This window comes from Phoca vitulina, unplaced genomic scaffold (genome assembly GCF_004348235.1).
Source record: "Phoca vitulina isolate PV1807 unplaced genomic scaffold, GSC_HSeal_1.0 scaffold18, whole genome shotgun sequence".
Lineage (NCBI taxonomy): Eukaryota > Metazoa > Chordata > Mammalia > Carnivora > Phocidae > Phoca > Phoca vitulina.
Window position 1 is genome coordinate 15,574,681 of NW_022589721.1, and position 21,517 is coordinate 15,596,197.

The following is a 21,517-nucleotide window of genomic DNA, read 5'->3' on the forward strand; positions in this document are numbered from 1 at the left end:
AAGTATTAATTTGCTGGTCCGAAATGAAGGTAGGGTTCCACTTCCATGTAACTTCCAAAAATTTCAAAAAAATGGATTAAACAAAAGAATTCATGAATTTCCTGTGGGTTTCATTGAGCTCCTTTTTATCAGCAAGTTTCCCTGTCTCTGTTCATATGGTACCTGGGCCAAAATTTGGGGGTAGTCCTAGTCGTTCACTTCTCTTTTTCATTGTACCCCTAAATCTAGTAAATCAGTAAGATCTGACTGTATATTCCTTCCTCAAAATGTTTCCGAAATTTGCCCTTCTGTCACCATTTCCATCACCATCATCTAATGAAGACAGTTATCATCTCACACATTTATAATCATTACCTCACCTACACATACACATACACACACAGACAGATGAATATGCACACATATACACATTATTTACACATATACATAGATATTATGTGCATATATATATATATATATATATATATATATATATATACACACAACACTAAAGGACAGAAACATTGCTAAGTATGAGGAAATTATATGCATCTTTTTTGCAGGTAAAAATTCGGGGATGAAATGTTTCAATGCACAGACACACATACATAAAAAATACAAAACTTACCGGTTGACCTCCCCACCATCTATGATTAAATTTCTCTCGCCCTCGAAGATGGAAAGTGGCATCAAATACAGGATCATACATTGAATTGCCAACAATCCCATGTGATTCTGGATACAGTCCCTTTGTGTAAAAGCAAATTTATTGTTAAAATACCAATATGATAATCTGTATATATTAGTTCTATCATAAATTTTCTTATCATAGGAGGTTTTATAGAAATATTTAATTTCCAAATTTATATAAGATATATATAGACTTCATGTGTGTCTGAGCAAACATGAATATTATCTATGGATTAATCATAAGCTATCTGAGAGACTTAACATGATGATAATAAATTTAATATTTGGGGTTTTTTAACTGTTGCAATTTAATAAGATGACAATAACTTTTATTACAATAAATTCAGCTGGAGATTGAAATTTACTTATGTGCCTCCAAAGAAGCTTCTATTTATAAATACACTTTTCCTTTTCCCTAAGTTCTACTTCTACCCCAGAACCCCTCAAATTCATAATAATAATAAAATAAATAAACAAATTATGTTTTTAAAGAAGAAAGCAAGGTTGAATTGGGAGTATCTAAAAACTAAAACAAAGCAGTCAATATTTTCATTTGAAAACTCAGAAAATAAACAACAGATCCTGTGGTATCTGGGAGAAGTTTAATGTACATGTTCAAACAGAATGGCACCTGAAAAAAAGTTTTCAGTTTTGAAGTGACAGCGAAGTTCAGTCCCCCACAAAGTTAGTAAAAGACATGTACTGTGAAAGACATGTACTCAGACAAGACATGTACTCAGACAAGATAGAAAACAGACAGATTTCCTCGGAACACTGAGAAACATGTTTTTTAAAATCTCCCTTTAAGTCATTTCATGATGACATCTACATCCACACCCTCTGGATCTACATCATTTGAAAAAATACTTACAGGGGCGCCTAAGTGGTTCAGTCCGTTAAGTGTCTGCCTTTGGCTCAAGTCATGATCTCAGGGTCTTGGGATCGAGCCTCATGTCGGGCTCCCTGCTCTGCGGGGAGCCTGTTTCTCCCTCTCCCTTTGCCCCTCCCTGCCCTGCTCACTCTCTCTCTCTCACTCTCAAATAAATAAATAAAGTCTTAAAAAAAAATACTTACAGTGGCCAAAGTATATAAGTTAGGGAAAGTTTTTGTTGGGTACACGGGTCTCATGTAGGGAGAGTGTGTGCCGCAAGACCCTAGGAACAGAATTTCAGACATTAGAGCAAGAGAACCAACAGAAGTCACTTCACGTATGGGAATCCACTGTATAAACTATCAAACACTTGTGTTACCATCACTTCCGTATTTCAAATAATAGAATACATTTAAAGCCACGTGTCCATAGCTCTCAAAGCCCATAGCTGAGCGCATACTGTGCAGATCATGGATCCTGATGAGAATATAGCATGAAAAGGACTTACTCAGCTTTTCAATGTGAGGCATGACTTTGTTGCCTTTCTTCATGTATGATGCACGGAAACCATCCACCGAAAAGATGATTAATGGAGGGCGAACAAACCTTAAACAGTAACATAGCAAGCCTTAGAAAACGTACTGCCACAAAGTTTCCATTGTGCCTAGTCATTCTCCACAACTGGGACCAGGAATTTCCAAGATGAATCTTCAAGTGAGGATATCGGGACAAGCCTGGGCTGCCAGCCACATAGCCTTTGTGACAACCAAAGTCCACAGTTAAATGACCAAGGTCATAAAATGGCCAGGGAAGGGACTGGACTCCAGATTTCCCCTGCTGCCTCTCACATTGCAAACAAGGTTTTTCGCGGTGTATAAAGTTGTTATATTTGCCTGGAATAAGTGTTCTCCCGTTTGCTACCTGGAAAACTCCTATTCATTCCTTAAAACCCACCTCAAGGTTTCCTCTTCTGTAATGTTAGCTGCTCACACTTCTGAATTCCTTTAAGATATTCATTCATACCTCTTTTGTCATTCATATACATATTACATTATTTCAATGCAGAGTCTACGTCTTATTCATCTTCCTATTTTGTGGACCTATAGTAGAGCTCCAATAAATGCTTAGCAAATACATGAATGAAAGGGTGAATGAAGAAAATGAGCATGAAATTTATAGTGGTGGCACTCCTGTCCCTAAAACTTATAAAAGAATTCTTTTAGGTTTAATCATAAAATAACTTTAAAAATAATCAAAATTGATGAAGATCTTTAAAAAGTTCATCAATAAAGGACCAGACGATCCATTTAACTAGGGCAGGATCTGATAAAATAGGTCCTTTGTTATAGTCTAAGGATGGAATTGGCCGGTCAGGCTTGAGAATACTAAACTATGTGCAACCATTTTTTTTCTGATAGTTTGAAGATAATGCAGCAAGCACGGGCTTGAGTTTATTTGAAGCCACATAATAAATAAGGTATATTTCAAATGAGTCACAGATAAAGCACTTAGAATAACACTACAGATGAGTTCTTTATTGTCGTGACTGTTACCACTTGATGGGGCTTCTACCACTAGACTGCTTTGTCCACAAAAACAACCGAACAAATTTTAAACAGCCGTTCCATTCAGAAAGTCCAAAGGAGTTCAAGTGCCTCATTAAAGCCAAAAGAGGAGATGAAAATAAAGACAATATCAAAATACTTGGATTTTGTGTCGCGGGCTGTGCTGCCTAAAAACAAAAATCCACTTGAACAAATACGTTAATGAAAACACACTTGTTGAAAATTTATTTTCTGCCAGGCATTTTAAGGGTCCATGAATTTTCAAAGTTTCCTGGAAGGCGTAATAAGTGCCTTATGCGGGTCACACTTGAGCCGTGGGGTGTCACTCAAGTCTGGCTGCAGCCCAGCAAAGCAGTCTTCAGTAGTTTGTCAAGTTCCTGCAGCATCTGGTAGGAGTTACCAGCTTGGATGATATTTTTGAGAAGTTCTGTAGTCCTCCCCACCTCCCCCCCCCCCCAAAAAAAGGCAGAAGCAGCCCTTCAGGAAAAAACTCTGAAAAAAAAAAATAAATCAATGCCAGAAATGTTTCTTTCCTTCTCTGGTGATATTTAGATATACTTTGTAAAATCTTCAGCTATGGTGAAATATAGAGGATATTCAGTCTTCAATATGTGCAGAGGCAATAAAAGAAAAGGTTTTAAAAACTCACTACTTCGGGGCACCTGGGTGGCTCAGTTGGTTAAGAGCCTGCCTTCAGCTCAGGTCACGATCCCAGGGTCCTGGGATCGAGCCCCGCATCAGGCTCCCTGCTCAGCAAGGAGTCTGCTTCTCCCTTATTCTCTGCCCCTCCCCTCTCTCTAAAATAAATAAATGAAATCTTTAAAAAAAATAAAAACTCACTACTTCAAGATGTGCATTCTAGCTTTCGACAGATTAATCACTTACAAGTACTTGAGTCTAAGTTTACCTGTATAAGAGGATCTCAGCTTTACATTGTTTGTCACCATTTATCCATCCAGATCCTGGGATATTTTATCGACTAATACATAAAACTTCATCATATTTCTAAAATGCACTTACCCTGCAGGGCATTCCGGGGTCTTTATTTCCTCACAGTTGTCATCTACCCAGTGTGTCTCTCCTATAAGAGAAAGTGGGTAAATTCACTTGTGAATCTAATTGTCAATACCAACCAGAGCCCTAAAGACCACAACCCCAGGTCCCATGTCCTATTGGATACTCATTGCTTATGGGACACCATCTAAACAGAAACTCTGAAATAAAGTCTAGTGTTGGTTTGGCTTACTAAAGTACACCCATACATAATGGGAAAGCTAATATTTAATAGCCCCAAGTGGTGTTTATGTGAGCCTTCTGAGTCTAAATGGTTTGTAGATAAAAACACCAGTGGCGTCAGTGAACAAAATTTCATGTTTGTTTCCCTCCAGAAATAAACTGTTTGGTCATTAGATGGAACATTCTTTTCTCCACCACCGAACATCTCAAAGCCATAGAAAGTATGGCACAACTTCCCTTTAGTTGAGGGGAAAGGCTTAGAATACTCAGGGATGATAAATGGAAGATTGCAAGAGAGAGAGATTTGCCAGTGGATCTATGTTCAGCCCGTGAATTTAGGAAGAAAAATCAATGATGTCTTTCACTTTTATCTTCCTCCAAGGTCCAAGAGCTTTCCTGAGTTACCCCATCAAGAATGGAGAACAGAAAAGAGCTCAGGTTTAAAAATAAAGAAACACAAAAACGAGGCTTCCTTAGGAGAAAATGAAAATTATCAAAAAGCATTTGCTTTAAATGGTCTTAAGGCAAATAAACATCACATGTCTTGACCATATTGGAAATCTCCCTGGTCAACAAGAATCTGACTCCTGGCAACTGGGTAGGTTAGTAACAAGCTCTTTCCTTAAAGTGGGAGAAGCTTTACCACGTATCTAGTAACCCAGGGCTCACACATGGGCCTCACAAAAGTACTGCAACTAGAATTTTTAACCAGCAAAAGCCAGTGTTTACTGGTTCAGTGACCAATGACACCTAGGACTTTTTTCTTTATTTTCTCTTCTAATAGCCTCTGTGGTTTATTGTTACATTTACTACATAGGGAGAAAAAAAGGAAAAGGAATAAAATTCTCAATCGATTGTATGCTTTATCAAAAGTTACAATAATTGTTTGGGCAGGGGAAATTTTCCAAATTCAGGATTCATGGAATATCTTCCTGCCACAAACTTATCACTAAAAACATTTCAGAACGGGTTTGCTTTTCCCCCTGAAATCTTTTCATGGGAACTCTTCTTAAATGTTCCGTGTCACAGCTAGGAAGAAGGATTTAATTTTGACAATAAAATGACTTGCAAAGTTTACATAAAGATTCTTGGATCTTTCCATTAACCTCTATAAGTGGGTGCTGTGGTAACTTCAACTCCTTAAAGAGAGAAACGTCATCTTTTATATTTTCGTTAGTCCGCCGACTAGTATTTACTATTAGAATAAAACCATCATATTCTGCAATCGACCATAAACGGTGAACAGATATGCACATATAGCTTTGGGAGCTACGGGTGCCCTGATCCTCCTTACCAGCTAGTACACCCATCTTTAGGCCACTGCTAGTGCCTCAGTTTACAGCTTACATCCAGTAGGTACAAAAGCCATGCCCCCCTCCCTGCCTCAGGGGTAAGAATGCTGCAATTTACCTTCCGGTAAAACAGGCCAAGGTGAGACTTCCCCTAAAACCACGTCCCTGCTGGCCGCCCCCTACCCTGGTACCCCTTGCTCCCTTACACGGTTTTCCTGCAGAACATTCCCTCAATACATTCCATGTATGGAATTCCGTCACAGGCTCTGCTTTTAGATGACCTGATCTCAGACCAAGACAGGAACTTTAAAAATCTCTTCATTATTATGATGCTACCACATTCTGGAATTTGGGGCGATTTCCTTGCTATTTCAGATCAGTGAAATGCAGGGAAGCAAAACTAAGAAAGAGGCATGAGAAATTAAAAAAACACAACTCCTTCCCTCCTCCCAAACCCATATCCAAGGTGTTAGAGCCACAACATCCAAGATTCCTTGGAACATCTCCAGTTCTTGTTCTTTTAAAGCTCCCGCCGACCCACGGACACCTGTACCTTTACAAACCACTTGGTAATTAGTACAGCAGTCTCCCCTGGCCAAGCAGTCCTCTGAGCAGTGACAAGCATTGTCTTCATTTCGTACTTCTCCGCATCTGTCCTTAGTACACTCCCAGCCACCAGCTGAAATCGGCACAATAAAACACTTAACACTGCTTCTCACAAACCAAATGAAAGAGGCCACAATTGCTTACAAGCGTTGCCAACAAAAAGAGCTAAAATCCCACATCATTTAATCTGCTTGTGAAATTAGAGTTGGCCTGAGGCCTAGATGATATTTGGAGGACTTACAAATAGGTTGAATTCCTAATTTTTCAAATCAGAGTCCGAAGCCAAACGTAATTGGGCTCCTTTGGAAAAATGGAACCCTTACCATTTGCACACTGTACTAAAAAAAAAAAAAAGCCAGTAAAATATATGGTATGTAAGGTTTGTGATAGGAGTTTCTACCGTCGTAGGCATAGTCACCAAAGCTGGGCTCTTTTATTTCCCAAAGTAGCTTTACTTGACTTTAATGAGCTTGATTTAAATACAAATGATAGTGCAACCAAATCCTCTACCTGCTGTAAGTTGCAGCTGAAGGGTCAAGTCCTAAACAGACACGTAGAGTTTAAAGGGATATGAAAAAACACTCACAGTTCCAATCATTGACCAAAATGTGGCCCTATCTACAAGAAGAGGTCACAGCCCCTCCTTTCCAGGGGTCTAGTGGATGGGTTGCAGATTTCTATCTGAGCATACTTGATCGAGAGCTCATGGTTTAACTCTATCAACAGGAAATATTTAGACAATTAATATTTTCATCTAGAAGAGAGTGCTATCTTTTTTTGCTTGCCTTTTCATCCACTAGACTGTAAATTCCATAGCCAGAAAAAAAAATCACATCTCTTTTTTCACCATGACATCTCCAGTGCCTGAGACTGTGCCTGGCACGTGCTAGGTGTTCCATGAACATTCATTCAGTCTGCTTGCAAATTACCATGAAAATAAAATGTGACTCTTTACATTCAAGATTGATACACTGAGAAACTTCATAATGAATTCATTTATTCAATAAATATTTCTATTATGCTTTCCATGCTCTAGGTGCTGGGGAGGTCATGAAGGACAAGAAAGACAAGACAGGCCATCTTCATGGAGCTTATATTTCAATTGGGAAAGAAAGACCATAAGCAAGTAGACCAGTAGAAACAAGATAATTTCAGCTCATGCTAAGTGCTATGAAGGAAATAATAGGATGGTACTGATAGAGAGTGACAGGATGGAAAGGGCATGCTACTTGACATAGAATGGTCAAGAAAGCCCTCTCTGAGCTAAGGACACTTGAGGTCTTCATCTCTTAAAATATGTCATAAGTGGAAGGCAATGGTTTTAGGAAGCAATGTTGCTTCTTAGTAATATTCCACCAACGGACACTTTGCTAGGTGAATAAATGGATAAAGAGGTACTAGTTGCCATGCTAGAAAACCAGACAACTACTGTTTAATTTCCACTCTTTTAGAATTACCTTTGTATCCAAATTCTATTCTCTGATTTTTTGATATCCCCTCTTCCTCTGACTTCTCTTCCCCAGCAGATGAAATGCTTGGAATTCCTTTATTCAGGACCTGCTATTCCCAATGGTTAGCAATTTTCCAAGGTTGCTTGGACTGATTTTTTTTTTCCCAAATCAAGGATAACTCTTAACCAATATACTTTTATTGCTGCCCTAGTTCCTTAAGAAAATCCCTTTGTTTACAAAAAAGCATCACTATTAACAAGCTAAATTTATTGAGGAACTACCGGCTTTGTGTAAGAATGGAATTTTAAAAAGCCAGGGTTCAGAGTGAACCACAAGCAAGGTAGGAGTCAGTCAGCTGTACAATTTTGAAAGCAAACATAGACATAAACAGAAAAAAAAAAAACATTTAACCTTATGGAATAATAGGGGAGTTACCTATCAGATCAGATAAAGAGATTTTTTTAATAAGAATATATATTTTAAAAGTGAGGATATGTTGAAAAGGGAGTGGTGAAAGGCTCTTGTGCCCTTTGAGAGGAATATAAACTTTGAGGAGTGTTAATTTTGTAATATATTAAATTTTAAAATTTAATATATTTAATATATTTAAAATATTTAAATTTTAAAAATGCACACTTTGATTCAAAATCCCACTCCTAGGAATTTATCTTAAGGAAAACAGACAAAAATATGAATATGCATGAACCATTATTCATTGATACATTGTCCATAATAGCAACAATTGGGGAAAATCTAAATGCTGATCAGTTACTCAGTGAAGCAGGTTGCGCATCTGTTCAATGGAATACTATGTAGGCATTCAAAAGAATGGTGTGTAAAGAGATATATAAGTACACACACACACCTCCCAGGCATATACATATACACACTCGTATAAATACACATAACACGCACATATAGTCGTCAGGGTCTACACTGAAACATTGTGCTTATCTCTAGAAAGTGGCTTGTGCTATCACAGTAGGATCTCAGACTTTTGTTTTCTCCTTCAACCTTTTGTTATTATTTGATATTTGATTCTTCCGCATTTGGCATACATTATCTTGGTACACGGGAAAATAAACTACTTCAAAAATGTTATTATCGTCCATATTTATTACACCTGGAAAGAGAGGCATGAACAACATTCAGAGAGAGCTAAGCTGGAGTGAAGACATCCACTAAACTTTGCAAGGAGCTCTAAGATCAGGAATCCAGACCGCTGAGATGACATGTCAGAGGCCAGATGCTCATGGAGCAGAGGAAACAAGCATCAGTTAGGTCCCCGGTGCCAAGCAATCACAGGCTGCTGGTTTGAAATAATGTTTTAGAGCCAAAGAACTCTACTAGAACATCTGTTCCATCCATATGTTCAGTTTACAAGGTTCTCAGCATTTAAGTTCGCAGACCCACAACTAAGGAACCTGGGAGAAGTTCCAAAGTAAAGTAACAAGAAAAAAAAATGGCTACATGTTTGGAAAATGTATTATACAGAAAACAGCCTCATAAAACTCTTCTTGTTTGGAGGGGGGGAAAGCAAACAAACCAGAACTAGTAAGAGAGCTGGTATCGGTTTTCACATGAATCAAGGGCTATTTCTTTAGTAAAGGAGAATAATGTCTCTGTTGCTAATGATATCATTAGAAAGATAAGGCTAATATCAATGATAATATGAGTCAGATTTTTGAAAGAAGCATCTCAATCATAAAAGTCCAAAAACAAGTAATAACTTGTCAAGGAAGCTGTCGAATCTCTGCATTTAGTGATCTTAACAGGGTTGACGGTCATCTTTGTCAGAGTTTGCATACGATGTTGCCCAGAGGCGTGCTGGAGAGCCTACAAGGTATCTCCAGAGTCCTATCTAAAGTGTCAGGCTTTGGGGGCGCCTGGGTGGCTCAGTTGGTTAAGCGTCTGCCTTTGGCTTGGGTCATGATCTCGGGGTCCTGGGATCGAGCCCCACGTCGGGCTCTCTGCTCAGTGGGGAGCCTGCTTCTCCCTCTCCCTCTGTCTACCACTCTGCCTACTTGTGCTCTCTCTGTCAAATAAATAAATAAAATCTTAAAAAAATAAAATAAAAATAAATAAATAAAGTGTTAGGCTTTGGAAACAGAGCAGGTGGGGTGGCAAATGTCTACAAAGGTGCTTCTTCTCAACTCAAGAGTATTCATTCTGAAGTCCATATGTTCTACTGATGGTTCCAGTATAGAAGACATGGAAAGAAAGGCCAGGAAGAGTGAGAGGAATATTTTAGAGCTACCCTGAGCATGTGACCCCAAGTAGAATTCCATAACAACTTTCCACCTGCACAGAGAATGGGGAATTACATCAGAGTAGGCCAACAGTTACTATATAAGATGAAATAACACAAATGCTGTACACTGAGCAGGCAAGCAAAAATTTAAAAAAATGAAAATTAAAACAGAAAAGCCCCAATCCTTAAGAATGCTCACAGTCTCAGCCTATGTGCCCTAGCAGTGAATGTGGAAATTGACAGCAAGAGACAGAAATGATGAAGATGAGGGGGGATAAAAAGCACCTGACCATAAATACTTCCAAAACTAATAAAATAATGATTGCAGTTGCAAAGAACATTCTTTGGGTAGGCCTGGTAGGCAAACAACAGTCACACAGGGTATACTCATAATACAATCGATAATCGTTCGAGAAACAAAACCAACCCGCACAGTTTGGTTTGGCCAAAGCAGGGTGGCAATGCCAGGGAAAAGAGCAGCCGAGGGCCTTTAAGCCATCCAATCAAGTCTCCAGAGGACTCAAAAGTTACCCACCTGTCTTCAAACAAAGCTCATCAAAGTCATGGCAGCAACTGCTGTAGCTCTTACATAGGTTATCACAACGACAATCAGGGGGTCCAACCTCTTGAAGTTCAAAGCATCTGCCCTTGCATGATCCAGAGGTGTTGGTCCAGGGGGAGTCCGATAACACTGCAAGATACAAGAGGCAAGGGCAATGGAATTGGGAAATGGGTCATGTCATTGCAGAGAGGGGACAAGTGAGAAGGAGCGCAGAGTGGTGACACAGTCATGCTCTAACTGAGCAGCCTGGCACCATCACCTGCTAGCTATGGACCCTGGTCAGGCTGCTATGGACCCTGGTCAGGCTGCTATGGACCCTGGTCAGGCTGCTATGGACCCTTAGCAGGTCACTAAACCTCCTATGCCAGTGTCCTCATCTGCAAAGTGGGGGGATTAATGAAAGTAACTGGAGATTATAATGAGAATTCAAGGAAACAATCCATGCAGAACACTTAGCAGTCTGTTGGACACAGAAAGTACAATGAATGTTGGCTGTTGGTTTTATTGTACTGTTTACAATTATTATTACTACAAATCTGGGAGGGTTAGCATCTCTGTGGATGCTAATGATGCCAACAGAGAAGAGAACATTGATGTACACACTTAGAAAAAAGAGCTCATTTCCCTCTTTGAAAATCCATAACTTTTTGTAAGGAGATTTGAAGCTAAATGTTCTGAGAACAGTCTGAACATAGGGAACTGAAATAGGAGACCTGTAAGATCTCTTCCAGTCATTAAATCTACACCCATAACTGGAGTAACACAAACACAAACACCACAATCTCAGCTTGTCAAAAACAAATCCTCTTTATTTTCTATGATACAACTATATATCTAGAAATCTCAAGAATCAGCTAAAAATTTGGAGGGGGGGAGGAAACAGACAAAAATTCTACATATTTGTATGATATAAGCAATTAAGTTCAAAAATTCAATGGAAGTTCCATTCATCATAGTGCCTAAAAGATATGATATCTAGGTATAAATTTCATCAGACATGTGCAGGACCTACCTGAAGAACACATTAAAACTCTACAAAAAGATATTTCAAAAGATTTCATTACATGGAAAGATATACCATCTTGGAGATAAAAATAATTAATATTATAAAAATATCAGTTCTTCCTAATTAAACTTGAAGATTCAATGCAACCACAATAAAAATATAAAGAGGAGTTTTTTAAACTGGAGAGGATATTAAAAGTTTATAAAAAATGAATATATGAAATGAAAAACACTGGAAAGGAGAGTAATTTGGTGAAGACTAGATAGTAAAGTATATTCTGAAGTTAAATAATTAAAACAGTTTGTACCAGGAAATAAGTAGATCAGTGCTGAGGGTGGGGATGGGAAATAGAGCCAAATATATGAGAATTTATTTATAATGAAAGCAATTGGAGAAAGAAAGAAGGATTAATCAGGAGGTGAAAGAAGGATTAATTAGTAAGTAGTGCTAGAATAACTGGCTGACTAGAAAAAATTAAGCTGTATCCTCATTCTAGCTTACAAAATAATTAATTTCTAATGAATGGAAAGTGTAAGCAGTGTCCTACCTGTTGCTAGGAATGAAATTTTTTGTAAAATAGAACACAATTTGGAAATGCATATGAATCTTTCACCCAAAAATTCCATTACTAGAAATTCACTTCTCGGGTATATTTGCAAAACTTTGTCAAGATATATGTACAACACCATATCCGTAAGTGGAATATTGCCCCAGCCCTTACAAAGAATGAGTCAGATCTGTGTAGGCTGATATGGAAAGATCTACAAAATATATAAACATGTTTTTTTAAAGAGCAAAGTGACAGAACAGTATGATAGTATTAAATATTATACATTATATTTTGTGTCAAAAATAGAGGGAAAGAGAGCAATGAGGATATAAATAAATATAAAAATAAAAACAGAGCCAGAGAGGGGAGGGGCGGCAGAGGCATTGAGAAAGGTACAGGTGTCAATAACCTCCCTCCCCCCCCACAAGAAACTCTTTACAGGAATTATATTTGAGCAAAATGACTGAGAAAGAGAGAAGCAGAGGGATTTTTTTAACCCTTCTGTAGTTTGAAACTTCTACAATTTTATAAATGTCTTTTGTTTGTTTGCTTTCTTCTATCTCCATCCCTGTGTGTATATATATCCCTGTGTGTATATATGTATAAAGTATATATTATATAATAGATATTATATATAAATAGCTTAACAAATTTTATTGATGACATGCTATGTATAATCTTATTTCCTTATTTATGTTTATGAATTTTTCATTTTTTTACAATTAGCACACATTATTTTTAAAAACAAGCAAACATAAGAAGCAGGCAGAGAACAGAAGTTAAATAACATTTCCAGGTTCACTGAAGCCATTTATCTGAACATCCCGTTCATCCCTCAGTCCCTTGTCCTTTTAAAAGTCAGAGTCACCCAATCCTAGCCTTTATGGCATCAGATCAGTTCAAGTAAAGCAAACAGATTCACTAGACCATGAGATGTGAAACGCTTGTGCATGGTTGATTCTGGGATGTTGAAATACGTACAAACCGCACCAGCTCAGTTTAGGAAATAATGTCAAGTTTCCAATGCAGTGCCTTACCTCTGGTTCAAAAACCACATTTTTCTATTGACTTTGGCCAACCTATCAACAGTGCATGCTGGGCCATAAGACACGGTAGGAGGAGGGGGGTGTTGAGATGTGCAAAAAGTAAAAATAGAGAAAGCCCTATAGTAAAAACAAAGATAAGAAAAAGACTTATAATTGAATTATTCCTTTTTTTAAGGGTACCGCTTAGCCAGAATCAGTAGCCATCTAATAAATTCTGAGGAGAATTCATTCCCATGAGCTGCATACATAAATAAGCTCAGCTATGCTTATCGCTGAGATAATGCTAAGAGGTCCAAAGGCACATTGTTCGCAGTTGTTGACTTGTCCTGTCTTCTCTTCTTTATGGTGTCCAGCCTGCATTCGAAATATTCCTCCAATCATGCTCTTTGCTTTTCCTTCATCACAATCTCTTCCCTATTTCTCTCTTTACTTTTAAAACATCTGTGTGGAATTTCAGCCATTTTAAACCTTTCTCCATCCATGCTGGTCATGTGATTTTTACTATATTCTTACAGCCTTGATTATTCTCTGACTGTATCCCCCACTTTGTTTTTGAAAAATAATTGAATCTCACTCAATAGCTTTCACCCGAATGATAATCTTCTTTGCCAAACCTTAAACGGAAGACAGCTTTGTTAAGGAAGAGTTGCTCTTACATTCATCATGCAAACACACAGATCATAAAAAGTGTTGGACTCGATGTTTACCAACAGCTTGCAAGTAAAAATAAATTCTGGGGCCAGTATGGACTAGGGACACATATGCCAAATTCACTCTTGGCTGGCTTGGACTCAGCTGACAATGGCAGCAAGAGAAATGGGAAGATGAATTGATCCATGTAGTTCTTCCAATCCAATAATCTCAAGAATTTGAACTTCTGCACCTCTTTTAATCAAATCAGGTGATAGAGTCACATTCACTTCGCCTTTCCAGGGCCCATCCCACCCCCGCCATCTTCCATAACAAGCTCTAATCCCCATGCTTTTCTAGCTCTGCAATCATCCTCCACATTTGGCTTTTTCATTCCATGCCCATGTCTCATGTCCTTCCCCCCACACCAGCCTAAGGACAGATTTGAGGTCTTCACTTTTTATTGGAAAATTTTAACCTGGTTCCATGGTTAAATATACAAAGATTCTCTGACTTAGTATACGTCTAAATTCTAAAATCTGTAAAGCTTTCCTTTACCTGACCTAAATCAAGTTCTATAATTTATTGAATGGTGTGATGAAAACTGCAGGATCAGTGGATATGTGGTGTCTCATAATTACTGAGACTTCCATAAAAGCTCAGAACCAACAAGGAAGACAAAAGACAAAAACAAACACCTTGAAAGGATCAAGACAAAAATGTGTGATAAGTATGGAGGTTTAGAATTTCATATGAGACATTTGCCAATACTTTTATGAGATTCAAATTCTATTGCTGCCTTCTTAATTACATATTTAAATAATGTTATTTTGCTTAAAGATGCAACTCAGTTCCAGAATCTTAAAAAATAACTCTTATAGTCTATACAGACACATTTTCTTATAATAGGGACTTCAAATTTTAAAACCTATATATATGTACATATACAATAGGCATAAAAAAAGTGCTATACATTCCTTATTTTTCACAGAAGCATTTCATGATTTAAAAACCACCAACATAAAAACATGATTTATTACACTCAAATTCATAATTCTGATAGAAACAAGTGAAATTATTTTCACTTAGTTAAGTAAAATCTTATTTCTAAAACATTCCATCGGGCGCCTGGGTGACTAAGTCGTTTGAACATCTGACTCTTGATTTCGACTCAGGTCATGATCTCGGGGTCGTGAGATCGAGCCCCACATTGGGCTCCATGCTCAGCGCAGAGTCTGCTTGAGATTCCCTCTCTCCCTCTTCCCTCTGCCCCTCCCCTCCAACCACTCTTTAAATAAATACATAAATAAAATCTTTCTAAAAAGATAAAAAATAAAAAATTCCATCTTACCATACATACACAGAGGCGGTGTCATAGAATTCTGGTGCCATTTATATGGGGAAAAACTACCAATAATTTAATAGACCATTGGAAAGAACATAATTCATGACAAGAGTTGTGACCTACTCGTGAGTTCATCCCAGACCCCCAATCCTATTTTCCTCTAAATCCCTCTGCAAAATGGAAATTTTCTGATTTGGATGATGACTGGCGAGGGAAGCAGTATTTAAGTTTGAAAACCTTTAGTTTCCTAAAGCTGGGAGACTCTTTCTTCTAAGCTTTGCGTGGTGATCCTGTGTCCAGGATTTGAGAGATGGCACCCTGTCTGTTCCTCCCGTTCTCTGTGGTCCTCAGCCCGAGTGCTTCCTGAAAGTGAGAGGAAAGCCTTGCAATGGGCTGTGGGCTGTGGTTATGCCTCCTGTTGAAGAACACTGACACAGAACTGGTTTTCCTCTGTCTGCCTGCCATGTCTAAAGCAAAACCACAGGGAAAGGAGGCGGTCAACATGGACGACATTCAAGATGCTGACCAACTCTAGCATTTAATGCTGTCTTATGCCTCTTCTGGAGTATATGATTCATCCTTTATGGTCATACTTTCTTGTACCGCAGTGGCCATGTGTTCTCGATACCATTGACCTCAGCCCATAGTGAGCAGCACTTACATACTGACCTCCATGTTAGTCTCTCTGCTTCCTAAAGACATTAGTTCCCATAAATACCCACTACGGTGGCATCCGTTCTCTCCTCCTTGTCAGATTCTGGACCAGCTTTTATGGACAACTTTTTCAGTAAATAGGTCTACCTGGGAAGTTTTCAGGCACCTGCACTTTTAAAGCATTTATAAACACAACGTTCTCATGTAGAAAGATCTTGTAAACGAGAAGAAAACAGTTTTCTATGCAACGTAAATAAAGTAGATCAAAAACTTTAGTTCAACTTTTAAACCCCTCAAGTAGCATTTATGATGGTAGTCAGTAGAGTATGTCTGAATGGTTTGCAAATCTGCCCCCAAACAATGAAACGCTGTCATCAAAATCACAGGTATTGGCAACTTGAAAAAGTAAAAATTTAGACACTGGTCTTGGAACATAAGTGAAGATAAATTAAATGTATCATCATATATTTAACACTTTATATTCTCAACAACCCTAATACGGCATTTTGTTCTCAAAAACCTTTTCCGATAAAGAGGCAACATTATTCCTGTTTTTCTGGTTGGAAAATCAGAACCCTCAGGCTAATCTGAGCTAGCAAGGGCCTGGCTAAAATTTTAGACCATCTGAATACAACTATAGCACTGTTTTTGTCCACAAAGGATTTTTCCCAATTCTGCACACAGGCTATGAGTTTGATGAAGACATGATTTGGAAAGGTTTTTTCGTTCAAGAATCTATGTGAATAACTATTGAGGACTGAGATTTCTGGTCACGCAGACAAGATAGAGGATTCTGTATAGTTTTAAGATAAATGAAAAACCCCTACTCCAGAGCTCCATTTAACAAAGCCCTGAAAGACCTGTGCCCTCCTTAGACTCTTCTTCAGACAGTTTTATTCCATTTACTTAAAACACCCTATGACTCAAGGCGCCTGGGTGACTCAGTTGGTTAAGCAACTGACTCTTGATTTTGGCTCAGGTCATGATCTCAGTGTTGTGAGATCGAATCCCATGTCGGGCTCCATCCTGGGCATGGAGCCTGCTTCATATTCTCTCTCTCCCTCTCTCCCTCCCCTCCTTGTCTCTCTCTCTCAATAAATAAACAAACACCCCTGACTCTACATTATATTTAACATCAAGTCCCATCAAGTCATGACAGAGTTTTCCTTCCAGAATCATGGCTGTTGTATTTGTCAGCTTTACAGTTTCCTACATGCTACTTTGCCATCATCAAGACAGTTTTTCACTGTAGAATGAGATTCCAAACTTTATCAGATGAACACAAACCTTCCCGTTCCTCTTAACCATTGTTGTTTTCTCTGCGATTCACAAAGACTCACTTTACTCATAAAGCTGTGAGAGATCCTCCTCCTTTTACATTTACCCATGAATTTCATTCACATTCACACACTTTTAAACTTTGGAGCCACTAAAAATGATGACGAGTTGGCTGGGGCTTTCGAGTCTCTATTAGCCAGTTTATTCACAAGCTCACAAATTTCCCTGTGTCTTCCAAGTATTAAGTCGCTTATATTTCAGAGGATATCCCATTTCCATCTGGAGACTGAAAGGGAATCTATCACAAACTTCAGTAAAATTACCTCCACTCTCACACCACACCCATACACATACGCACATGTCCGCGAGTGCATGCGCACGCACCTGTACACACATAAATTCTCTTGCAATCTTAAAGGTAAATCAAGCTGGCTACACCAGATGTATGAACAAAGATGTCAAACTGATGTGCACTTATTATTTACATTTTCTCTGAAAATGTATTCTAGCCATCCCATGCACCTGATTGCCCATTATATTTACCCAATAGAATTATAATTAGCTCTGCTCATTTCCTATCTCCTAATAAATCCATAGCTCTCTTATCATCTGGTAGAAGAAACCCTATTCTACCAGTACTTCCGCTAGATCACTAGGTCCTAACAATAAATCCAGCCAACAAGTGTGCTAGTTAGTTAATTATAACAGTCTGTTTGCACTGCCACAGCCTTGAAACTAACACCCCAGTCCATAGTACAGCAGTGAGGGTCTGCCCCGTGTGTAGAACATTCTCACCTATTGCTGAGGACTCTGAGAAACTACATTTACTAAGCAAGGAAGTGCGTGCTTTTGAATGGGAGATCTTGCTCTGGTCAGTCTGAAGCTAGCTAGCCATATATTAATACCCTTTGTGTTCCATTTGGTCAAACAGTCTTGAAGCATTGAGCTTCTCAGGATTTCTTTGGAACATGAAAGCATTGCTGAAAATAGGCATGGTTGCCTTTCCTTTTTAGTATCTTGTCCTAATACATATATAAAAGTTCGCCCAATGCTTTCTGATGTGAAAGCCTTGCTTACAGAATAACCAACCACATGCATTATTTGAGGGAGGCCCTTTCTAGGCACATATAACATTTAAAAAGATGAACATGCTTAAACTCTCTGCACTATGCTCTCATCAGTTTCCAAAGTACATCTCTGGTCTATATTCAGGAGAAAACAACCATTAGTGCCTAAAAAGCTGGTAAACTACAGCAACAGAAAAATTAAAAATAAAAAGTGTTCAGGCATACCAAAATCCTAAAACTCAGACTTAAATGGCATTGTATCCCAACTAAGCTTCAGAGAGGTAGAATTTCCACTAAAAAATTATTTTAGAAGATACCATAAAGGCCTAAAATAATCAATGATTTAATTAAATAATTCAAGAAGCAAATATTCTGTACTACATTTAAGATCACTCAGATGTATACATTATAATATAGATTATATTATTTTTACAGAAGTAACATAGACTCAATAGTTCTTAGAGTTGTTTCTTATAATGTATGGAGATAATTATACACAAAATACATTTAAGGATTAATAAATCTGTTCTATACTTTTCAAGTTCTCCAGTAGAGCGCACACAAATTCAAGAGTCAATGAAACAGAACGGATGGAATCACGAGCTTTTTTTTTTTTTTTAATCCAGAAGGAAACTTAGAAATCATCCAGGCCTGCTCTCGTTATACAGCTAAGGACACAGACGTCACAAGTGACTTGCCCAAGGCCACACGGCAAATTCTATGGATCCAGGTCGTCAGTCCAGAACCTTCATGTTTTCCAAAAAGAGTCAACTTTGAAAATAATGAGTGACTTGATTTTACACATTCATTAAGAAAACACCTTGTCCTCTCAGTTTTGGCTGAAGTAATATAGGACTATGAAACAGAAAAGAAGTTCCTTTTAGGATGCATTGGAAAGAACCAGCAGTGGGCTCTCGAGCTGCTAGCTTGCCCATAAGAAGATACTAAGAATCCAATCCCCCTTCCCGTCTGTGCAGTTATAGTCAGTGCTAATGGGTATTATACTTGTCTGGAACAAGAAAAAGAGGTCTTTGAAGACAGCATTTGTCACCAATAAAAACAGGATTCTCCAGCCCAGTGATCTCCTCTCCTCTCCCTCCCCAACAGAAGACAACTCATTTTGCCCATTTGGCTCACTGGGGGTGCAATTTTTATGATCTATTCTCTACTTTTCACCCCAACCACACCCCACTTTGACTCATTAAACTACTTCTAATATTATTCTTTCAACCTTCTGGCCTGACTCAAAAGCAACTTACTTGATGCAAGGAAGACCTAGTATTCCATCAATATATGTATCCTGACTTGGTTAATAAAAGTTCATGCTGGCTGAACAGAGACAGGTGACCATCTTTTAGATCAGTCAGGTCAAAAAATACAGAGAAATTCAAAATCTGCAGGAAAGCAGACAAACACGCTGAGATGTCAGAGAAAGTCAAGAAAATATTGCCCCCTAGAGTACCCATTACTTAATATGTAATTTTTATTTATAAAACCATCAGCAGCTCCAATTTCCAGGAAATTAACCAACTCATTACTTAAGACCTGGTCAGTTAAGCCCCCTCGGTCTGCACAAGGAGCTCCTTTATAAGAATTCCCACACTGCTGATGGCGTAGTGTATTGTAAAAGGAAACGCCTTCACTTTGGTTCTATTAGTTAAGTCAAGGTACACTATTAAAACTTACCTTTCCTTATGCCAAAAGAGAAAACTGGGTGCAAGTCAATCCTGTAAGCTCTTCAAAGCACCTCTTCTCTCTTATATTTTCCCTATTTTAGGTAACTCTTAATCTCATCTCATAGTCCTAAATGCTGAAGTTTCAGAAAGACAGTTCACTGCTTTTTTCTGCCACTCCTTTTTTTTCTCCTTTTTTTTTTGGAGATCAGAAGTTTCTGGAGACAAATATTACATCCTATGTCACATGACAATAAATCAAATTCATGTCTCTCCAATATTAAACCAGCACCTGTTCCCACCACTTCTATCTTAGCCGTGTCTGTTAACAAGAGTTTGAATTTTATCTTAACATTTATAAGTTCCAGAGTACAAAGATTGAAATAGCCTGTTAATCACAGAGCAAGCATACATGTCCTCGTAATTAAAACCACATTCTCTCACCTGAATTACACACAGAGCTATTTTTACTCCAAAGAAATCTAGGACTCAATTAGTTATACTGCAAGATTAGCTTAAAGATGCATTTCTTCAGGAGTTTATATTGATTATCCAGTGCATAATATTTTAAAAGGACTGAGTGCACGAACAGTCACTACACTTACCTGTAGGAGGGCCTTCATCCCATCCTTCTGCCCTCTTAATTCGATTTGCTGTGAATCCTAAGCAGATATTGACTCCAACAGCAAAAGTGAACAGCGATATTACCTAAGGGAGTAAGGAGATCAAGGTGTCAGGCCAATTAGTCAAATGACATGAAAGCAATTCAGAAGACTTCAACATCAGCACCCCATCCTACAACTTCCAAAATGCACTGTAAAGTGCTGTCTTTGGTTTTAAAACAAAAAGAAAAATCCAAAATCAGGACCTGATTCTCCACATCAAGTCCTTCCCCCTGCGATGCCATCATCTATCCTACCTGATCGGGCCGGAACGGGCTTCTCCTGGCCATGGCAGAGGGTTCTTGGAAAGCCTCTTGCACTGTGTTCTCTCTCGCCTACACTGAATGCACTGCTTTTTGGGGCTCTGAGTTCAGTCTATTAACTACAAGTAATCCCACCTGGGAAGTTGACAGCCTCCTCTGATTTGTCCGGAGCTGGATTTCATCAGGATTGGTTCACAAATGGCAGCTCTGAGCCTAAGAGGCTTGAAACATCCCTCTGCTTCTCTCCACCCCCTTATCGGTCCCGCCCCTCACACACACACACACACACACACACACACACACGCACACACTTTCATGTGGTTTCCTCTGGTAACATGAGGGTTTCTTATGTTGCTGTGGCCAATAACAGTGCATGTTCATTTTCCTTTCCTCACAAAAACATGGTTTTAAAAAAGAAACCAAATGTATTTGATCTGATAAAAACAAAACAGAGCTGTAAAAGGGTTTCCACCAGCTTTAAGCTTTTAAGGTTTACAATGTAGTTATTCAATGTAGTCAACCTCACGACTTTATTTAAAAAAAAACAAAAAAAACAAGGAAAGTTTTATAATTTATAAACCTAACAACTTTCCCCTGTCTTTCCCATTTATTTATTTTTTCTGGCAGTTTAAATGACCCTGTCCCTACTGCCACATTCTCAGCTACTCCCAACTACTCAAATATTTCTCACGATAAAATCTCCCAAGATTGTAACTAACACAAGAGATAGCATTATTTTTCCTCGTGGTGTTGTTAGCCTTTAGAGAAGTAACTTTTATCAAAATACTGGGAATGCCAGCTAAGCAGCAGAGAGTCCTTCTGCCCTGTGCAGAAGGACAA

At 38.4% G+C, this 21,517-nt stretch overlaps 1 protein-coding gene across 9 annotated transcripts in view; it reads right to left on the minus strand.

Annotated features, from left to right (window-relative positions):
- ENPP2 (ectonucleotide pyrophosphatase/phosphodiesterase 2) overlaps positions 1-21,517 on the minus strand; it is a 110,542-nt gene that overhangs the window by 59,689 nt on the left and 29,336 nt on the right. For 6 of the 9 annotated variants that reach the window (XM_032416129.1, XM_032416124.1, XM_032416128.1 and 3 more), the window contains exons 2-8: positions 20,358-20,460; positions 10,477-10,632; positions 6,187-6,312; positions 4,126-4,186; positions 2,049-2,146; positions 1,744-1,823; positions 608-727 (exon numbers count right to left, since the gene is read on the minus strand). In XM_032416129.1, the coding sequence (XP_032272020.1) occupies positions 608-727; positions 1,744-1,823; positions 2,049-2,146; positions 4,126-4,186; positions 6,187-6,312; positions 10,477-10,632; positions 20,358-20,460 (744 nt within the window). Of the gene's footprint in view, positions 1-607; positions 728-1,743; positions 1,824-2,048; positions 2,147-4,125; positions 4,187-6,186; positions 6,313-10,476; positions 10,633-20,357; positions 20,461-20,671; positions 20,854-21,517 lie in introns of those variants that run through there. The other 3 variants (XM_032416130.1, XM_032416126.1, XM_032416131.1) reach the window with 1 other exon arrangement.